The sequence below is a fragment of the Hyperoodon ampullatus genome, assembly GCF_949752795.1.
Source record: "Hyperoodon ampullatus genome assembly, chromosome: 8".
Lineage (NCBI taxonomy): Eukaryota > Metazoa > Chordata > Mammalia > Artiodactyla > Ziphiidae > Hyperoodon > Hyperoodon ampullatus.
The window spans coordinates 8191119-8212200 of NC_136921.1; the positions used below are offsets into that span (position 1 = coordinate 8191119).

The 21082-nt window shown below is 40.1% G+C and overlaps 1 protein-coding gene across 1 annotated transcript in view; it reads right to left on the reverse strand.

The window, feature by feature from the left end:
* DIS3L2 (DIS3 like 3'-5' exoribonuclease 2) overlaps positions 1-21082 on the reverse strand; it is a 377502-nt gene that overhangs the window by 312528 nt on the left and 43892 nt on the right. Inside the window, exons 2-3 of the mRNA XM_079710102.1 lie at positions 8917-9065; positions 8238-8395 (exon numbers count right to left, since the gene is read on the reverse strand). Coding sequence (XP_079566228.1) covers positions 8238-8395; positions 8917-8968 — 210 coding nt within the window. The 5' untranslated portion in view covers positions 8969-9065. The remainder of the gene's footprint in view (positions 1-8237; positions 8396-8916; positions 9066-21082) is intronic.

Here is a 21082-nt window from a genome sequence, read left to right on the forward strand (position 1 = left end):
ACAGGTTGCTCAGGGCTGTAGCTTGCTCTATTTTGTTTGTCTGTGTGTGTTTTTTTTATTGAGATATGTTTGATGTACAATGTTATATAAGTTACAGGTATATACCACAGTGATTTGCAATTTTTAAAGGTTATATACTCGATGTATAGTTATTATAAAATATCTCGACTCTTGAAAAGAACAACTACTGGGCTTCCCTGGTGGCGCAGTGGTTGAGAGTCCGCCTGCCGATGCAGGGGACGCGGGTTCGTGCCCCGGTCTGGGAAGATCCCACATGCCGCGGAGCGGCTGGACCCATGAGCCATGGCCGCTGAGCCTGCACGTCTGGAGCCTGTGCTCCGCAACAGGAGAGGCCACAGCAGTGAGACGCCCACATACCACAAAAAAAAAAAAAAAAAAAGAACAACTATTAAAAGGACCAAAAAGATTCTATTCTTGATTGTCTATCCCAAACTTCCTGATATATAAAAGCACACAAGGAGAGACACATGCCTTGTTCAAGAAAAATGTTTGCAATTTGACTGGAGCATACTCCTAAGAACTGGACCTCAGGAACAGATCCCCTGAGAGTACAGATCATCACACTAAGAAAGAAAAATCTCTAGCAGAGTCCACAGCAGACCACGGTCATCCCCACAGCCTGAAGAAGCTGTCAGCAAAGCATCTCAAGAAATGGCCTTGTAACTGAAAGAGACTTCTAGCAGATGTCTTGTCTTACTCACCTACATACATAAGTCCTACATACATAAGTCCAGAACTTCCATTTCCATATTTCTATGACCATAGCCTAATCTGCCCCAAACCCTCATCCCTCATTTTCCTCCTCAACCCTTTCCTAAGCCTGGAACTGGTGGCTCCAAATCCTCCATCTCTTTTCTGAATGCTCTGGTGCCTCCTTGCCTACACTGAAACCTGATGTGACCAATTCCCTTCAAGTGCTCTCAAAGAGGGCCGATTTTCTCTCTCCTATCCCATATAGCTCAGGGACCAGAAGAAGAATGTTTCCCCCCTGCTTCCCCACTACAGCTTTAAAAATTCCTCCATTCTCTATCAAAATCCCCAGATACTTAGAAGTTCATGTCACTGGCTCCTGCTATACCCCCTTGGTGCTGGCATCTTCAAACCTTCTGATCGTACCCCTGATTTACTAATGTTGCTTTACAACAAATGCTTAAGAAACTTCTCTAGGTGGGAAACACAAGAGAAGAAAAAGACCCACAAAAACAAACCCAAAACAATTAAGAAAATGGTAATAGGAACATACATACTGATAACAACCTTGAATGAAAATGGATTAAATGCCCCAACCAAAAGACACAGACTGGCTGAAGGGATATAAAAACAAGACCCATCTATATGCTGTCTACAAGAGACCCACTTCAGACCTAGGGACACATACAGACTGAAAGTGAAGGGATGGAAAAAAGATACTCCATGCAAATGAAAATCAAAAGAAAGCTGGAGGGCTTCCCTGGTGGCGCAGTGGTTAAGAATCTGCCTGCCAGTGCAGGGGACACAGGTTTGAACCCTGGTCCGGGAAGATCCCACATGCCGCAGAGCAGCCAAGCCCATGCGCCACAGCTACTGAGTCTGTGCTCTAGAGCCCATGCTCTGCAACAAGAGAAGCCACCACAATGAGAAGCCCGCGCACTGCAACAAAGAGTAGCCCCTGCTCACCGCAACTAGAGGAAGTTGGCGCACAGCAACGAAGACCCAATGCAGCCAAAATTAAATAAATAAAATAAAAATAAAATTTAAAAAAAAAAAAAAAAAAAAAAAAGAAAGCTGGAGTATCAACACTTGTATCAGATTTTTAAAATAAAGACTGTTACAAAGGATAAGGAGGGACACGACATAATGATCAAAGGATCAACCCAAAAAGAAGATATAACAATTACAAATGTTTATGCACCCAACATATGAGCACCTCAATACATAAGGCAAATGCTAACAACCACAAATGTAGAAACCGACAGTAACACAATAAAAGGAGGGGACTTTAACACCCCACTTACACTAATGGACAGATCATCCAAACAAAAAATAAATAAGGAAACACAAGTTTTAAGTGACACAACAGACCAGATAGATTTAATTGATATTTATAGAACATTCCAACCAAAAGTGGCAGAATACACTTTCTTCTCAAGTGCACATGGAACATTCTCCAGGATAGATCACATCTTGGGTCACAAATCAAGCCTTGGAAAATTTAAGAAGATTGAAATGGTATCAAGCATCTTTTCTGACAACAATGCTATGAGATTGGAAATCAATTACAGGAAAAAAACTGTAAAAAACACAAATACCTGGAGGCTAAACAGTGCGCTACTAAATAACCAAGAGATCACTGAAGAAATCAAAGAAGAAATTTAAAAATACATAGAGAAAAATGACAACGAAAACATGACAACCCAAAACCTATGGGATGCAGCAAAAGCAGTTCTAAGAGAGAAGTTTATAGCAATTCAATCTCACCTCAAGAAACAAGAAAAATCTCAAATAAACAATCTAACCCTACACTTAAAACAACTAGAGAAAGAATAACAAAGAAAACCCAAAATCAGTAGAAGGAAAGAAATCATAACAATCAGAGCAGAAATATATGAAATAGAAATGAAGAAAACAATAGCAAAGATCAATAAAACTAAAAGGTGGTTCTTTGAGAAGATAAACAAAATTGATAAACCATTAGCTAGACTCATCAAGAAAAATAGGGAGAGGACTCAATTCAATAAAATTAGAAACGAAAAAGGAAAAATCACAATTGAGACTACAGAAATACAAAGGATTATAAGAGACTACTACAAACAACTATATGCCAATAAAACGGACAGCCATGAAGAAATGGACAAATTCTTGGAAAGGTACAATTTTCCAAGACTGAACCAGGAAGAATTAGAAAATATAAACAGACCTATCACAAGTAATGAAATTGAAACTGTAATTAAAAATCTTCCAACAAACAAAAGTCCAGGACCAGATGGCTTCACAGGTGAATTCTATCATACATTTAGAGAAGAGCTAACACCCATCCTTCTCAAACTCTTCCGAAAAATTGCAGAGGGAGAAACACCTCAAATTCATTCTACAAAGCCACCATCACCCTGATACCAAAGCTGGAAGAAGATAACACAAAAAAAGAAAATTATAGACCAATATCACCGATGAACATAGATGCAAAAATCCTGAACAAAATACTAGCAAACAGAATCCAACAACACATTAAAAGGATCATACACCATGATCAAGTGGGATTTATCCCAGGGATGCAAGGATTCTTCAATATATGCACATCAATCAATGTGATACACCACATTAACAAATTAAGAAATAAAAACCATATGATCATCTCAATAGATGCAGAAAAAGCTTTTGACAAAATTCAACACCCATTTATGATAAAAACTCTCCAGAAAATGGGCATAGAGGGAAACTACCTCAACATAATAAAGGCCATATATGACAAACCCACAGCAAGCATCATACTCAATGGTGAAAAACTGAAAGCATTTCCACTAAGATCAGGAACAAGACAAGGATGTCCACTCTCACCACTCTTACTCAACACAGTTCTGGAACTCCTAGCCACAGCAATCAGGGAAGAAAAAGAAATAAAAAGAATACAAATTGGAAAAGAAGAAGTAAAACTGTCACTGTTTGTAGATGACATGATATTATACATAGAAAACCCTAAAGATGTCACCAGAAAACTACTAGAACTAATCAGTGAATTTGGTAGGGTTGCAGGATACAAAATGAAATCTCTGGCATTCCTATACACCAACAACAAAAAATCGGAAAGAGAAATTAAGGAAACACTCCCATTTACCACTGCAACAAAAAGAATAAAATATGTAGGAACAAACCTGCCTAAAGAGACAAAAGACTCGTACTCAGAAAACTATAAAACAATGATGAAAGATATCAAAGATGACATAAGCAGATGGAGAAATATACCATGCTCTTGGATTGGAAGAATCAATATTGTGAAAATGACTATACTGCCCAAAGCAATCTACAGATTCAATGCAATCCCTATCAAACTACCAATGGCATTCTTCACAGAACTAGAACAAAAAATTTTACAATTCGTATGGAAACACAAAAGACCCCAAATAGCCAAAGCAAACTTGAGAAAGAAAAACAGAGCTGGAGGAATCAGGCTCCCCCACTTCAAACTATACCACAAAGCTACAGTAATCAAGCAATATGGTACTGGCACAGAAACAGAAATATAGATCAATGGTACAGGATAGAATGCCCAGAAATAAACCCACGTACATATGGGCACCTAATTTATGACAAAGGAGGCAAGAACATACAATGGAGGAAAGACAGCCTCCTCAATAAGTGGTGCTGGAAAAACTGGACAGCTACATGTAAAAGAATGAAATTAGAACACTACCTAACACCATACACAAAAATAAACTCCAAATGGATTAAAGACTTAAATGTAAGACCAGACACTATAAAACTCTTGGGGGAAAACATAGGAAAAACACTCTTTGACATAAACCACAGCAAGATCTTTTTTGACCCACCTCCTAGAGTAACGGAAATAAAAACAAAAATAAACAAATGGGACTTAATTAAAATTAAAAGCTTTTGTATAGCAAAGGAAACCATAAACAAGACAAAAAGACAACCCTCAGAATGGGAGAAAATATTTGCAAATGAAACAAGAGACAAGGATTAATCTCCAAAATATACAAACAGCTCATGCAGCTCAATATCAAAAAAACAAACAATCCAATCAATAAATGGGCAGAAGACCTAAATAGACATTTCACCAAGGAAGACATACAGATGGCCAAGAGGCACATGAAAAGATGCTCAACATCACTAATTATTAGAGAAATGCAAATCAAAACTACAATGAGGTATCACCTCACACCAGTCAGAATGGCCATCATCAAAAAATCTAGAAACAATAAATGCTGGAGAGGGTGTGGAGAAAAGGGAACCCTCTTGCTCTGTTGGTGGGAATGTAAATTGATACAGCCACTATGGAGAACAATATGGAGGTTCCTTAAAAAACTAAAAATAGAACTACCATATGACCCAGCAATCCCACTACTGGGCATATACCCTGAAAAAAACATAATTCAAAAAGAGTCATGTTCCACAATGTTCACTGCAGCACTATTTACAATAGCCAGGACATGGAACCAACCTAAATGTCCATCGACAGATGAATGGATAAAGAAGATGTGGCACATATATACAGTAGAATATTACTCAGCCATAAAAAGAAACAAAATTGAGTTATTTGTAGTGAGGTGGATGGACCTAGAGTCTGTCATACAGAGTGAAGTAAGTCAGAAAGAGAAAAACAAATACCATATGCTAACGCATATATAATGAAATCTAAAAAAAAAATGGTACTGATGAAACTAGTTGCAGGGCAGGAATAAAGAGGTAGACATAGAGAATGGACTTGAGGACATGGGGTGGGATGGGGAAGCTGGGGTGAAGTGAGAGTAGCATTGACATATATACACTACTGAATGTAAAACAGTTGGCTGGTGGGAAGCAGCAGCATAGCACAGGGAGATCAGCTCGGTGCTCTGTGATGACCTAGAGGGGTGGGATAGTGAGGATGGGAGGGAGGCTCAAGAGGGAGGGGATATGGGGACACATGTATGCATATGGCTGATATGCTTTGCTGCGCAATAGAAACTAACACAGTACTGTGAAGCAATTATACTACAATAAAGATCTATTAAAAAATAATTAAATAAAAATAAAAAAATAAAAACATCTCTTATCTTTCAATAAAAGTTTCTTTGGGGAAAGAAAAAGGATGTCACAATATACTTAAGTTTGTATACAAAAGCTAACAAATGCTTACATCTAATATATATATTTAATAAGTTTAATTTTCTCCAACAGCATTCAAATTTCTTCTCTTGACTAGCTTTTTACCTTACCCATTAAGGCCTGCACAGATGGACTCTGTTTCTCTGCCTATGAAAATCTTATTTACAGTGTTGTATATTTCACACGGTGACCTCATATCTGGAACCCATTCCTTTTCCCATCTGCAAAGAACAACTGTTCTCATCTGTTGGGGGAGGCTCTGGCTGCAGAGTCTCATGATGTCACAGGCCAGGAGGAATCACTTACAAACTCCTGGGAATGAGAGTTGTTATATTGATCAGCTTTTTGTTTTAACATTAGCAAAGAGTTGCTTCAAAAGCAAAAATTAATACGAGGGAGCAAAAACCATGCCATTGCAGAATAGTTTCCTGAGCCTATCTCTGTAAATTTTATAAACAATTTTTCTTCCAAGTCATAACAACAGAGGATCCTCTCACTCTTCTTCAAAGACAGTACCTTGATCCTTTATTCAGTCGGTAAATAAAGATTTATTTGATATACATTTATTAAGCATCAATCAAATGCCAGTCATTGTGCTAATTTGTGGGAATAAAACATGACCATGCCCACAAGGAAGTGAACAGTCTATCTGAGGAAATATAAATTCCAAGAAATGATAATAAGTTTAGAATAAAGGGTAAACAAAAAAGTCGGCTTCAGGAAAGTGGTAATGGCCAATTCCACTTGGAGAATTAAAGTGAGGCTTCATAAAGGGGGTAACATTTAGGTAAGGTCAAGCACAATTACATGAAGATAGTGGGAGAAAGCATTCCTAACACCAGGAACAGTGTGTACAAAGTCATAGAGGAATCAAAGAGCAGAGTTTTTACTGGCAAAGTTTCGAAGATCAGGGTGAATTGAGCAGAGTGTACCTGGAAGAGAATGGCAGGAGATGAGAATGGGAAAAGCACAACAGGTCCTCATACACAGAACAAGATGAGGGCCAAGAAACTTGCAGATAAAATGGAGTTCAGTATGTGCGCTGAACGATAAACAGCAAATGAATGGATTAATGAATGAACAAATGTCCAACTGAAGCTTTAACTTTCCTAAGAGAGACCTTATCAAAGAAATCAAGGGAAACTTTAAAAAAAAAAACCAACTGTACCTCTGAAATCAGAGCGAGCAACTAATTAATTTGTTAAAAACAAATTTTCATTCAGGAGTCTATATTAAGCACATGTGCACTTGACCACAGGTAAATACAAAAGGTGATTAAAAGGATAAAAAGGAAGAGAAGATGACAGTATCTGTTAATTAGCTGGATCTCCAGCCCCAAACACAAATATAGAAGCTGCACACTCGGACTGAGAGAAAATGGAACACAGTCGACATCTTCAAGCAAGCCAGGTAACACATGGCAATGTTCTATACTAAACTAAGAATTATAAAATAGACTAATTTAAGGAATATGTGGCCTCGCCTCCCTCTCGATCTCATTGCCTACTACCTGCCTCAGATTTCACACCTGAAGAGACCTAAGCTGTCTCACTCTGTATTGTTTCCCAGTTCGTGTCTTCGTTAGTGTCACTACCTTTCCATACCTCCCTTCCCACACACATAACACTCATTTAATAGACCCAAATGAGTCATCTTTCAATATTCACTGCAGGTGTCACCTCCTACAGTTTCCTGGTTTCCCCCAACATTCTCCAGTAAGTGGTCACACTTTTACCCGAGCACTTACCCTTTATCCTCAAATCATCTGTTCACATGACTGCCTGCTGCACTACTGGGCTGCAGCCTCAAAGGACAGAAAATCAGTCTCATCCACCTTCATCTCGGGAGCAACCACGCTGTGTGCTCCTAACTATATAAACTGTTCCTGGCTCACGGTGGATAGTTGAACGTTTTCTGAGCCAAACTGCTGAATTAGCTTGTAAAAATATTTTGTAAACTATAAATATAAAGCACTCAACAAATATTGTCTGCTGCTATTTACTGTTTCCTTTTCAAGCTTATTCTCTGTCAGTCAGCATCCATGTGCTCCAGGCAAACTGACCTATCAATGTTTCTTATAGCCACACGCTATATCCCACTTCTCTCTTAGCAGTTCACGCTGGTCCCCTTGTAAAGCTCTTTCTCTCCACTTATTCAAACTGCACCAATCCATGGCCTGGCTCTAATATATCCCTTCCAATAAAGCACTCCTAGACAACCCTAACTGGACGTAACGGCTCCCTAGTTAACAGCTCTAGTTATATTGCAGGTCTGAGAAGTGGGAAGTCCTGGGCCTGTTACATCATCATTTCTCTCAAAGCACACAGCAGAGAAAAATAAACAGTTTCAATGAGTAATCAATTACTTCTGATTCCACATATTCAAGGAATAGCCTTCTAATATATTTTAAGCACCTGAATAAGTGTTCCTCTCTTCAAGCCTTCTGAAACATCCTCCTTGGACAGGTAGGTTTCAAATATGCTTTTTTTCTTCCCTCGTATGGTCTTGCTCTTTGACATTTTGTCACCTGGTGAAGCACCAACACCACGTGGGCCAGCCAAAGAGGACGCGCCTAGAAACATGAGGCATCAATCAACTCTACTCAAACGTCTCTCTATCTCCAAAACTGGAGATATTTCACCTTTTTTTTCTTATTTAGAAAGACCAAAACATAATAAAATTTCCTGATAATGATTTCAAATAGTCATAAAGAGGAAAAATTGGTAAGGAAACATGAATAAAATGTACGCAGATTTGAGACCTGAATTTTAAATCAGCACCACAATATACATGGAACATAACCCAAATAATGGGTTCAGTATGCTTTGCTGGTTATAGCCACAAACTTTTAAAAATGGGAATTACTAAAAGATCATCACTTTTCTAGAGGAGATTAAACAGCTGTAATCAATATAACAGTAAATTAAGACAGCAAGAAACCACACAATTCTAAAGTAAATAACACAGGAGAATATTTAACAGGTCACCAAAAGAATTACAGTCTCCCTCAGTCCTAAGACCCTCCCTGCACCTCCATTCCATTTTAGTTCAGGTCTCCAGTTGCTAGAGCAGATTCCATTTTCCTTTTGCTACCTCTGGGGGTCCCCAGGGGCCGGAGGTTCAGCCGGTAGTCAGGATGGCTCATTACTGGTTCCAAGGTCACCTCTTCTCTCTAGATCCAGGAGGGCCTCCACTGCTCAGCTCAGAGTTCTTCTGGCCTTGATCAGCTCAGTTGTCACTAGCTGAAACCAAAGAGAGATGGGTGACTGAAGAACTGTTAACCTGAAGCCTCCTCTGTGCTCTCGGAAATTTAGGACTTGGATGGCAAAGGCAATGTGGTGTCCCTCCTGGGTCCTGGCGTCACTTTCTCCTAGGCAGTTAGTCAAGCACACCATCTGTCCTGAGTTGCTTTTCAAGGTCTTCAACCTCATGGGTATCACCAGCCTGCTTGTTTGGGACCCTTCAACTAAAAATCTCCACAAATAGGGCAATGAGGTAGAAATTAAGGAGTTCCGAGGTTCTATTCAGCTAGTGGAATGTACAAGAGCAGGAGGGAATATGGTTTTGAAAAATGGTATAAAGATCTAGAATCTAAAGGCTATAATGAAATAGGTACTAAACTAGGGCTCAAGAGATGCAGCATTTACTAAGTTTAACCTTAGACAAATGACGTTCTTCTACAAAATCAAATAAATCCATTCCTTAGAATTCATCAATATAAACATAACCTAATTCACTGCCACAACCAGATGTCCAAAACTATGCACGGAACTGCAGATGATTCACTAGCTTTCAAAAGATGGGAATACTGTAGTTAGACATCTACTTCCCTACTCTTACCTGCCATCACTTCAAACCAGTCATCTGACCAGAAGCTCCGGCAGCTGCTCCTAAGGAATACAAGGCAGCTGCCTGGCTCAGCGGACTGGAATGTGGGGCCCTGCAGCTGGCCCCCTGGCCTTCGACCTGGACACTGAACATGTCATCACTACATCTACTTTCTACTCTCTGCTGGCCACAGGCCCAGGATTCAAGCCTATACTTGCAAATTCTCAAAATCTGGATGGGCAGCCTGCTTTCCCATAAAATGGATCAAGATGTCATTCTGAACACTAAAACCCTTTCCTCTAAACTTCCCACACACATCCTTCACCAAAATGATGTAATTTTTCTTTAAATTGAAATTAATACTAACTCAGGAGAGGAGAAGCAACAGAGACAGAGTAACAAGCCACTTATTGATACATGAAGAGATTCAGAGATAACCTCAAGAAGTTTCAAGGAGAAACAGATGGTCTTAGATAAACAACAAGGTAGTGGAAAAGGCACACAGAGGAGTCCAGACCATCTGCTGGTTTCATTCAGAAATGCATTCATCCACTCCTTAATTCAACAACTATTTCTGCAAGATGCTATACACCAGGCATAGTGAGGGATACAGAAGTTCATTAGACTTATAGAACTCATATTAAAATAACAACTAATGCAAGCTGGGGAGTGATAAGCACTTTTTTTTTAAGTATGGGTAATGTACATATGATGGAAGAGAGTATCTCCAGATCAGGAAATCCAAGAGCGCTTCAGGAAAGATGTTAAGAACTGAGAATGTGAGAAAAGCATACTGTTGGCAAAAGGAAAAAAATATATAGACACACAAACAGAAAAACACAGGCAGGTTCTTGCCACGTTAATTCCATTTGGATGGAGTCCAGCCTATATGAAGGGAGGCAGTGGCAAGGAAAATAAAACAAGTTGGGAGGTCTAGAAAACCAGTCCCGCTTCTCAAAGGCAGTTGGGAATTTCTGAAGCATGAATGAGTGGAAGAGAAGAACAACAGACCAAAGTTGTGTTTCAGGAAAAATTAACCTGGCATAGCACATTCAGAGTCATCTAGAGTTGAGAAAGACTGGCAGCAGCTGCACCTCAGGAAAGAACCAGAACAGACTGGGTGAAAGGAAAGGAAGGCCTGAACTAGAGTTGCAGCTGCAGACACTGAAATGAACAGACTATTAACATGGTATTACATAGGAAAACTGGCACCACTTGGCAACCAGGCATTTCTGAAGGAGAGCAAGGAGGTGGCAATTGTGTGAGATTTCAAGTAAGGAGACTGGGAGACGATAACATCACCAAGTTAGAGAAGATGATGAAGTCTACTTGGGGTATTACATACCTCTACATGGCAATACATACCTCTATATATACGCCTCTACACCTGGAAATACATACTTCTACATTAAGAACCTGAAAACTGGAGCATAACTTAGAGAGATGAATTAGCCAGCCATTTGCATAAAGATGGTAACCCAACGTTTTCTAGAAAGGAAGAGATTGCCAAAAAGGGGTAAGGTGATGCAGAAGAGGGCCTAGGACAAAATCTGGGTATGGGCAACTTTTTTTGCAAAGAGGAAGAAGAAGTAGAAAACATAATAAAGAAGCTAATAAAGGTATAGGGGGAAAAAACCAATAGAGTCTGATGCTAAGAAAACAAGGGAGACAATGACTTCCAAAGGAAGACAGGTTCATGATCAGGGTTTGCATGAACTACTAAGAAAACAAATAATGGCAGCCTTGGGTGGGGCAAGGGGTTGGAGCAAGCTGCAAGCAAGAGAAAGACAATCCAAAAACAACAGCCAGAATTGAAAATGGGGTACTTCATATCATGTCTTGATGCAGGCAAGAGTTCAAAATTAAGGGGAGTTACTGCCAGTCAAGTGAGATGGAGGTACAGAGATCTCATCTCAAATGTCCTAGGTCAACTGCATTTGTAACCTTTTTTCACAGCAAATATCTCGGTTGGTGTGATTTACACCTAACTTTTCTGTCTAGCTCAGGAAGATAAGGAATGTTTGGTTGAGATCATCACCATAATCCCACTGGCTCCCACAGTACCTAGGATAGAATAGGTGCTCAATAATCACTCCTTAAATGACTGGATGAGTTTGTTTTCATGAGCAAGCAGTGAGAACACCAAGCAAAGCAGGGTCATTCAGGGAAACCATGCTAAAAACAAATCAGCAAAGAATGGAAAACCAGAGACTTCCGGGTAAGATGGCGGAAGAGTAAGACGCGGAGATCACCTTCCTCCTCACGGATACACCAGAAATACAGCTACACGTGGAACAACTCCTACAGAACACCTACTGAACGCTGGCAGAAGACCCCAGACCTCCCAAAAGGCAAGAAACTCCCCACATACCTGGGTAGGGCAAAGCGGAGAGATTCCCGCACAGAGGATCGGTGCCGAGCGGCACTCACCAGCCCGAGAGGCTTGTCTGCTCGCCCGCCGGGGCGGGCGGCGCTGGAAGCTGAGGCTCGGGCTTCGGTCAGAGCGCAGGGAGAGGACTGGGGCTGGCGGCGAGAACTCAGCCTGAAGGGGGCTAATGTGCCACAGCTAGCCGGGAGGGAGTCCGGGAAAACTCTGGAGCTGCCGAAGAGGCAAGAGACTTGTTCTTCCCTCTTGGTTTCCTGCTGCGCGAGGAGAGGGGATTAAGAGCGCTGCTTAAAGGGGCTCCACAGACGGGCGCGAGTCGCGACTGAAAGCGCGGAGCCCAGTGACGGGCGTGGGACGCTGGGGCTGCTGCTGCCGCCGCCAAGAAGCCCGTGTGCGAGCGCAGGTCACTGTCCACACCGCCCTTCCGGGAGCCTGAGCAGCCCGCCACTGCCGGGGTCCCGGGATCCAGGGGCGGCTTCCCTGGGAGAACGCACGGCGCGCCTCGGGCTGGTGCAACGTCACGCCGACCTCTGCCGCTGCAGGCTCGCCCCGCACTCCGTGCCCCTCCCTCCCGCCCGGCCTGAGTGAGCCAGAGTTCCCGAAGAGGCTGCTCCTTTAACCCTTTCCTGTCTGAGTGAAGAACAGACGCCCTCCGGCGACCTACACGCAGAGGCGGGGCCAAATCCAAAGCTGAGACCCGGGAGCTGTGAGAACAAAGAAGAGAAAGGGAAACCTCTCCCAGCAGCCTCAGAAGCAGCGGATTAAAGCTCCACAATCAACTTGATGTACCCTGCATCTGTGGAATACATGAATAGACAACAAATCATCCCAAATTGAGGAGCCAGGAGTCAGTACTGTGCCTCTGAGGTGGGAGAGCCAACTTCAGGACACTGGTCCACAAGAGACCTCCCAGCTCCACATAATATCAAACGGCGAAAATCTTCCAGAGATCTCCATCTCAACACCAGCACCCAGCTTCACTCAACGACCAGCAAGCTACAGTGCTGGACACCCTATGCCAAACAACTAGCAAGACAGGAACACAACGCCACCCATTAGCAGAGAGGTGGCCTAAAATCATAAAAAGTCTGCAGACACCCCAAAACACACCACCAGACGTGGACCTGCCCACCAGAAAGACAAGATCCAGCCTCATCCACCAGAACACAGGCACTAGTCCCCTCGACCAGGAAACCTACACAACCCACTAAACCAACCTTAGCCACTGGGGACAGACACCAAAAACAACAGGAACTACGAACCTGCAGCCGGCAAAAAGGAGACCCCAAACACAGTAACATAAGCAAAATGAGAAGACAGAAAAACACACAGCAGGAGAAGGAGCAAGATAAAAACCCACCAGACCTAACAAATGAAGAGGTAATAGGCAGTCTATCTGAAAAAGAATTCAGAATAATGATAGTAAAGATGATCCAAAATCTTGGAAATAGAATAGACAAAATGCAAGAAACAGTTAACAAGGACCTAGTAGAACTAAAGATGAATCAAGCATCGATTAAAAACACAATAAATGAAATGAAAAATACTCTAGATGGGATCAATAGCAGAATAACTGAGGCAGAAGAACGGATAAGTGAGGTGGAAGATAAAATAGTGGAAATAACTAATGCAGAGCAAAATAAAGAGAAAAGAATGAAAAGAACAGAGGACAATATCAGAGACCTCTGGGACAACATTAAACGCACCAACATTCGAATTATAGGGGTTCCAGAAGAAGAAGAGAAAAAGAAAGGGACTGAGAAAATATTTGAAGAGATTATAGTTGAAAACTTCCCTAATATGGGAAAGGAAATAGTTAATCAAGTCCAGGAGGCACAGAGAGTCCCATACAGAATAAATCCAAGAAGAAATACGCCAAGACACATATTAATCAAACTGTCAAAAATTAAACACAAAGAAATCATATTAAAAGCAGCAAGGCAAAAACAACAAATAACACACAAGGGAATCCCCATCAGGATAACAGCTGATCTCTCAGCAGAAACTCTACAAGCCAGAAGGGAGTGGCAGGACATAATTAAAGTGATGAAGGAGAGAAACCTGCAACCAAGATTACTCTACCCAGCAAGGATCTCATTCAGATTTGATGGAGAAATTAAAACGTTTACAGACAAGCAAAAGCTGAGAGAGTTCAGCACCACCAAACCAGCTTTACAACAAATGCTAAAGGAACTTCTCTAGGCAAGAAACACAACAGAAGGAAAAGACCTACAATAACGAACCCAAAACAATTAAGAAAATGGGAATAGGAACATACATATCGATAATTACCTTAAATGTAAATGGACTAAACGCTCCCACCAAAAGACACAGATTGGCTGAATGGATACAAAAACAAGACCCATATATATGCTGTCTACAAGAGACCCACTTCAGACCTAGAGACACATACAGACTGAAAGTAAGGGGATGGAAAAAGATATTCCATGCAAATGGAAACCAAAAGAAAGCTGGAGTAGCAATTCTCATATCAGACAAAATAGACTTTAAAATAAAGACTACTAGAAGAGACAAAGAAGGACACTACATAATGATCAAGGGATCGATCCAAGAAGAAGATATAACAATTGTAAATATTTATGCACCCAACATAGGAGCACCTCAATACATAAGGCAAACACTAACAGCCATAAAAGGAGAAATCGACAGTAACACAATCATAGTAGGGGACTTTAACACCCCACTTTCACCAATGGACAGATCATCCAAAATGAAAATAAATAAGGAAACACAAGCTTTAAATGATACATTAAACAAGATGGACTTAATTGATATTTATAGGACATTCCATCCAAAAACAACAGAATACACATTTTTCTCAAGTGCTCATGGAACATTCTCCAGGATAGATCATATCTTGGGTCACAAATCAAGCCTTGGTAAATTTAAGAAAATTGAAATTGTATCAAGTATCTTTTCCGACCACAATGCTATGAGACTAGATATCAATTACAGGAAAAGAGCTATAAAAAATACAAACACATGGAGGCTAAACAATACATTACTTAATAACGAAGTGATCACTGAAGAAATCAAAGAGGAAATAAAAAAATACCTAGAAACAAATGACAATGGAGACACGACGACCCAAAACCTATGGGATGCAGCAAAAGCAGTTCTAAGAGGGAAGTTTATAGCAATACAATCCCACCTTAAGAAACAGGAAATATCTCGACTAAACAACCTAACCTTGCACCTAAAGCAATTAGAGAAAGAAGAACAAAAACATCCCAAAGTTAGCAGAAGGAAAGAAATCATAAAAATCAGATCAGAAATAAATGAAAAAGAAATGAAGGAAACAATAGCAAAGATCAATAAAACTAAAAGCTGGTTCTTTGAGAAGATAAACAAAATTGATAAACCATTAGCCAGACTCATCAAGAAAAAAAGGGAGAAGACTCAAATTAATAGAATTAGAAATGAAAAAGGAGAAGTAACAACTGACACTGCAGAAATACAAAAGATCGTGAGAGATTACTATAAGCAACTCTATGCCAATAAAATGGACAACCTGGAAGAAATGGACAAATTCTTAGAAATGCACAACCTGCCAAGACTGAATCAGGAAGAAATAGAACATATGAACAGACCAATCACAAGCACTGAAATTGAAACTGTGATAAAAAATCTTCCAACAAACAAAAGCCCAGGACCAGATGGCTTCACAGGCGAATTCTATCAAGCATTTAGAGAAGAGCTAACGCCTATCCTTCTCAAACTCTTCCAAAATATAGCAGAGGGAGGAACACTCCCAAACTCATTCTACGAGGCCACCATCACCTTGATACCAAAACCAGACAAGGATGTCACAAAGAAAGAAAACTACAGGCCAATATCACTGATGAACATAGATGCAAAAATCCTCAACAAAATACTAGCAAACAGAATCCAACAGCACATTAAAAGGATCATACACCATGATCAAGTGGGGTTTATCCCAGGAATGCAAGGATTCTTCAATATACGCAAATCAATCAACGTGATACACCATATTAACAAATTGAAGGAGAAAAACCATATGATCATCTCAATAGATGCAGAGAAAGCTTTCGACAAAATTCAACACCCATTCATGATAAAAACCCTGCAGAAAGTAGGCATAGAGGGAACTTTCCTCAACATAATAAAGGCCATATATGACAAACCCACAGCCAGCATCGTCCTCAATGGTGAAAAACTGAAACCATTTCCACTAAGATCAGGAACAAGACAAGGTTGCCCACTCTCACCACTCTTATTCAACATAGTTTTGGAAGTTTTAGCCACAGCAATCAGAGAAGAAAAGCAAATAAAAGGAATCCAAATTGGAAAAGAAGAAGTAAAGCTGTCACTGTTTGCAGATGACATGATACTATACATAGAGAATCCTAAAGATGCTACCAGAAAACTACTAGAGCTAATCAATGAATTTGGTAAAGTTGCAGGATACAAAATTAATGCACAGAAATCTCTGGCATTCCTATATACTAATGATGAAAAATCTGAAAGTGAAATCAAGGAAACACTCCCATTTACCATTGCAACAAAAAGAATAAAATATCTAGGAATAAACCTACCTAAGGAGACAAAAGACCTGTATGCAGAAAATTATAAGACACTGATGAAAGAAATTAAAGATGATACAAATAGATGGAGAGATGTACCATGTTCTTGGATTGGAAGAATCAACATTGTGAAAATGACTCTACTACCCAAAGCAATCTACAGATTCAATGCAATCCCTATCAAAATACCACTGGCATTTTTCACAGAACTAGAACAAAAAATTTCACAATTTGTATGGAAACACAAAAGACCCCGAATAGCCAAAGCAATCTTGAGAACGAAAAATGGAGCTGGAGGAATCAGGCTCCCTGACTTCAGACTATACTACAAAGCTGCAGTAATCAAGACAGTATGGTACTGGCACAGAAACAGAAAGATAGATCAATGGAACAGGATAGAAAGCCCAGAGATAAACCCACGGACATATGGTCACCTTATCTTTGATAAAGGAGGCAGGAATGTACAGTGGAGAAAGGACAGTCTCTTCAATAAGTGGTGTTGGGAAAACTGGACAGGGACATGTAAAAGTATGAGATTCGATCACTCCCTAACACCATACACAAAAATAAGCTCAAAATGGATTAAAGACCTAAATGTAAGGCCAGACACTATCAAACTCTTAGAGGACAACATAGGCAGAACACTCTATGACATAAATCACAGCAAGATCCTTTTTGACCCACCTCCTAGAGAAATGGAAATAAAGACAAAAATAAACACATGGGACCTAATGAAACTTAAAAGCTTTTGCACAGCAAAGGAAACCATAAACAAGACCAAAAGACAACCCTCAGAATGGGAGAAAATATTTGCAAATGAAGCAACTGACAAAGGATTAATCTCCAAAATTTATAAGCAGCTCATGCAGCTCAATAACAAAAAAACAAACAACCCAATCCAAAAATGGGCAGAAGACCTAAATAGACATTTCTCCACAGAAGATATACAGACTGCCAACAAACACATGAAAGGATGCTCAACATCTTTACTAATTAGAGAAATGCAAATCAAAACTACAATGAGATATCATCTCACACCAGTCAGAATGGCCATCATCAAAAAATCTAGAAACAATAAATGCTGGAGAGGGTGTGGAAAAAAGGGAACACTCTTGCACTGCTGGTGGGAATGTGAATTGGTACAGCCACTATGGAGAACGGTATGGAGGTTCCTTAAAAAACTACAAATAGAACTACCATATGACCCTGCAATCCCACTACTGGGCATATACCCTGAGAAAACCATAATTCAAAAAGAGACATGTACCAAAATGTTCATAGCAGCCCTATTTACAATAGCCCGGAGATGGAAACAACCTAAGTGTCCATCATTGGATGAATGGGTAAAGAAGATGTGGCACATACATACAATGGAATATTACTCAGCCATAAAAAGAAATGAAATTGAACTATTTGTAATGAGGTGGATGGACCTAGAGTCTGTCATACAGAGTGAAGTAAGTCAGAAAGAGAAAGACAAATACTGTATGCTGACACATATATATGGAATTTAAGAAAAAAAAAGGTCATGAAGAACATAGGGGTAAGACAGGAATAAAGACACAGACCTACTAGAGAATGGACTTGAGGATATGGGGAGGGGGAAGGGTAAGCTGTGACAAAGTGAAAGAGCGGCATGGACATATATACACTACCAAACGTAAGGTAGATAGCTAGTGGGAAGCAGCCGCATAGCACAGGGAGATCAGCTCGGTGCTTTGTGACCGCCTGGAGGGGTGGGATAGGGAGGGTGGGAGGGAGACGCAAAAGGGAGGGGATATGGGAATATATGTATACATATAACTGATTAAATTTGTGATAAAGCAAAAAATAAAAAAAATAAAAAAAATAAAAAAAAAATAAAAAAAAAAAAAAAGAATGGAAAACCAGGAAACAAAGTCGGCAAGAATAAGCCAGACCAGCCGAGCAGAGAGTCAAAGTCTGCCTTTGGGTATCAAAGCACTGGAAGCAGATGGATAGATTCCAAGAATACAAGATGCTAAGCAGAAGACAAACAAGCAAGCAACCTTCCCTTCCCAGTGATGTAGTTGTGAAGGCCCATTAACCCTGGAGAAATCCTGGACACTCCTACCCTGACACACTAAAAGCACAAGTCACCAGCTAATCCTCACCAGCTTTCAGAATGAGGGCCAATGATACACTGCCCAACTGCCCACTGGCTCCTAGAGAGGGTGTCTTGCCATGGAAATAGCTGTACATTCTGAAGAGTTGGCCTAAGATTAGGAAGAACAGGCAGTAATGGTTAATAGTGTCACATGGTACAAAAGAGTAGGAATGAGGAGGAATGTAGGAAAAGCACTAGACTTGAGAAAGTGTAAACAAAGAAAGCATCTGGGTAAAAGAAGTGGTGTCTTGAGACCCAATGTATAGTACAGAGCAGGTGCTCAAAAATTTGAATAAATGAAGACTATCTGGGACAGAAACCAGGTTACAACAAATATATACTAGAGAGAAATATGAGTAGCAGGGCCAGGACTAGGGTGAGGCAAGCAAGGCACCTAGGACACAAAATTTATGAAAGCTAAGTGACACAAGTGCCAACCCCATGCTTGTAGGACTCCAAGATAAGTGCCTCCTTAAATGTTTGTGCCCTAGGCATCTCATTTGCCTTACCCTAGTCTCATTCAGCCTTATGAGTAGCAAGAACAGAAGAAATTTATGAACCTGGGTAGTGAAGGAAACTCAAGGAGATAAAGTCATGAGAGGTTTAAAGAAAGAAAAGGTTAAGCCTATTCAGAAGCTAAGATGGAGCCAACGGAAAGCGAGAGATGGCAAAAACATGTGAAAGAGAATATAATTAACGGAATAAGGGAAAAAAAGAGGATGGGATTAAAATAAATCTCACTGAAATTTAAAAAATAAAAAATTTACATTACAAATAATTGGGAAACACATGAAACAGTTAAGTAATGTTAAAACACTACTTAATGCCATTTTTAAAAAAAATAGCCAATAGATCCCTACTTTATACATATATACTGAAATAAAATTTAGTATGAATAAAATTTAAATGTTTAAAAATGAGACAGAGAAACTGAGAGAGAAGGCAGGGCAAAGGACCTCCAGAATGGTTGAATGAGGAGTTTGACAAATATTATCCCCAACAATAAAAATGGACAAAATTATCAAAACCAACCATTTAAGGATCTGGATATTAACCAAAGACATACAACAAATTGAGAAGTGTTTATTCAAGAAAAATCTACTGAATCTCAGTAACAACAGTGTAAATGTATGGCAGTTTAGCCTAGGGCTCCCACCATCCTACACCTACCCCCAGTTTCTTGACGTGGAAGTCCTACTAGAGCAGGGCAAGCTGTAATGACTGGCAACCCCACTGCCAGAGAGAGCTAAATTTATCTGGAGCAGAGTGGGAAGAATTCCACACCCACAGGCATTTTTAACAACAATAGTGATTTAAGGGGCAAAAAATCAGGGAAGGCCAATATCACAGCTCGTCTGGTTTGTAATACCAGTTAGGGCAAGCAACAGATCAACAGACCAACCAGAAATATAACAGGGAGAATCAGGGAATGAGACAACCAAAGTGTGTCTTGTAAGAATCTACATTTTCCTGCTGTGTGTATGCTCAAGACTGTAAACATACAGGAGAGAAATGAGTGGGTCCTAGAAAGCTATTCATCCCTGGATGAATGTGAGTCTTGCAAATACAGAAAGCAAAAGCCAGGTCAGACTTGTAAACTGCCTCAGTTTTGAATGCATTTCCCAAGTCTCACCAGGACCACTGACAAAGGGTGGGGGCCTCATCATTTCAAGGAGTTTAAACACAATTTCTGACTAATCATAAGCTGACCACTAAGATATGCTGACTCAAGGGCAACTATCAGAAAGTCATGCTTAAAAATAAAAACAAGAAAAAAAGAATTGAGCAGAGACATGAGCAGCTAGCTACACACCATGAGAGAAACAGACTCCACAGAATTAGCCCATGCAAGCCGCTAAACGAACAGAGCAACCACCTCCAACTCTGGAGGAAAAGGAATCAGAATGCTGAATATATTATCAACAACATCCAGATTTTAACAAAAATTATAAGATATGCAAAAAAAAAAAAAAAAACAGAAAAGTTTGACCCATACAATGGGGCAGGGGATAGTTTCAATAAAAATTATCTCTAAGTGAGCCTAGATTTTAGATTCAGGCAACAAAGACTTCAAAGCAGCTATTATAAATACGTTCAAAGAACTAAAAGAAACCATCTTTAAAGGAAACTATGATAACAATGATTCATCAAATAAAAAATATCAGTAAGAGACTGAAATTATTTTAAAAGAACCAAATGGAAATTCCAAGTTGAAAGATAGAACAACTGAAATGAAAATTCCACTGGAGGAACTCAAGAGCAGATCTGAGCTAACAGAAGAAAGCATAAACATGGAAAAACAGATCAAATATGGGGAGGGGGAAGGGTAAGGTGTGACAAAGCGAGAGAGAGGCA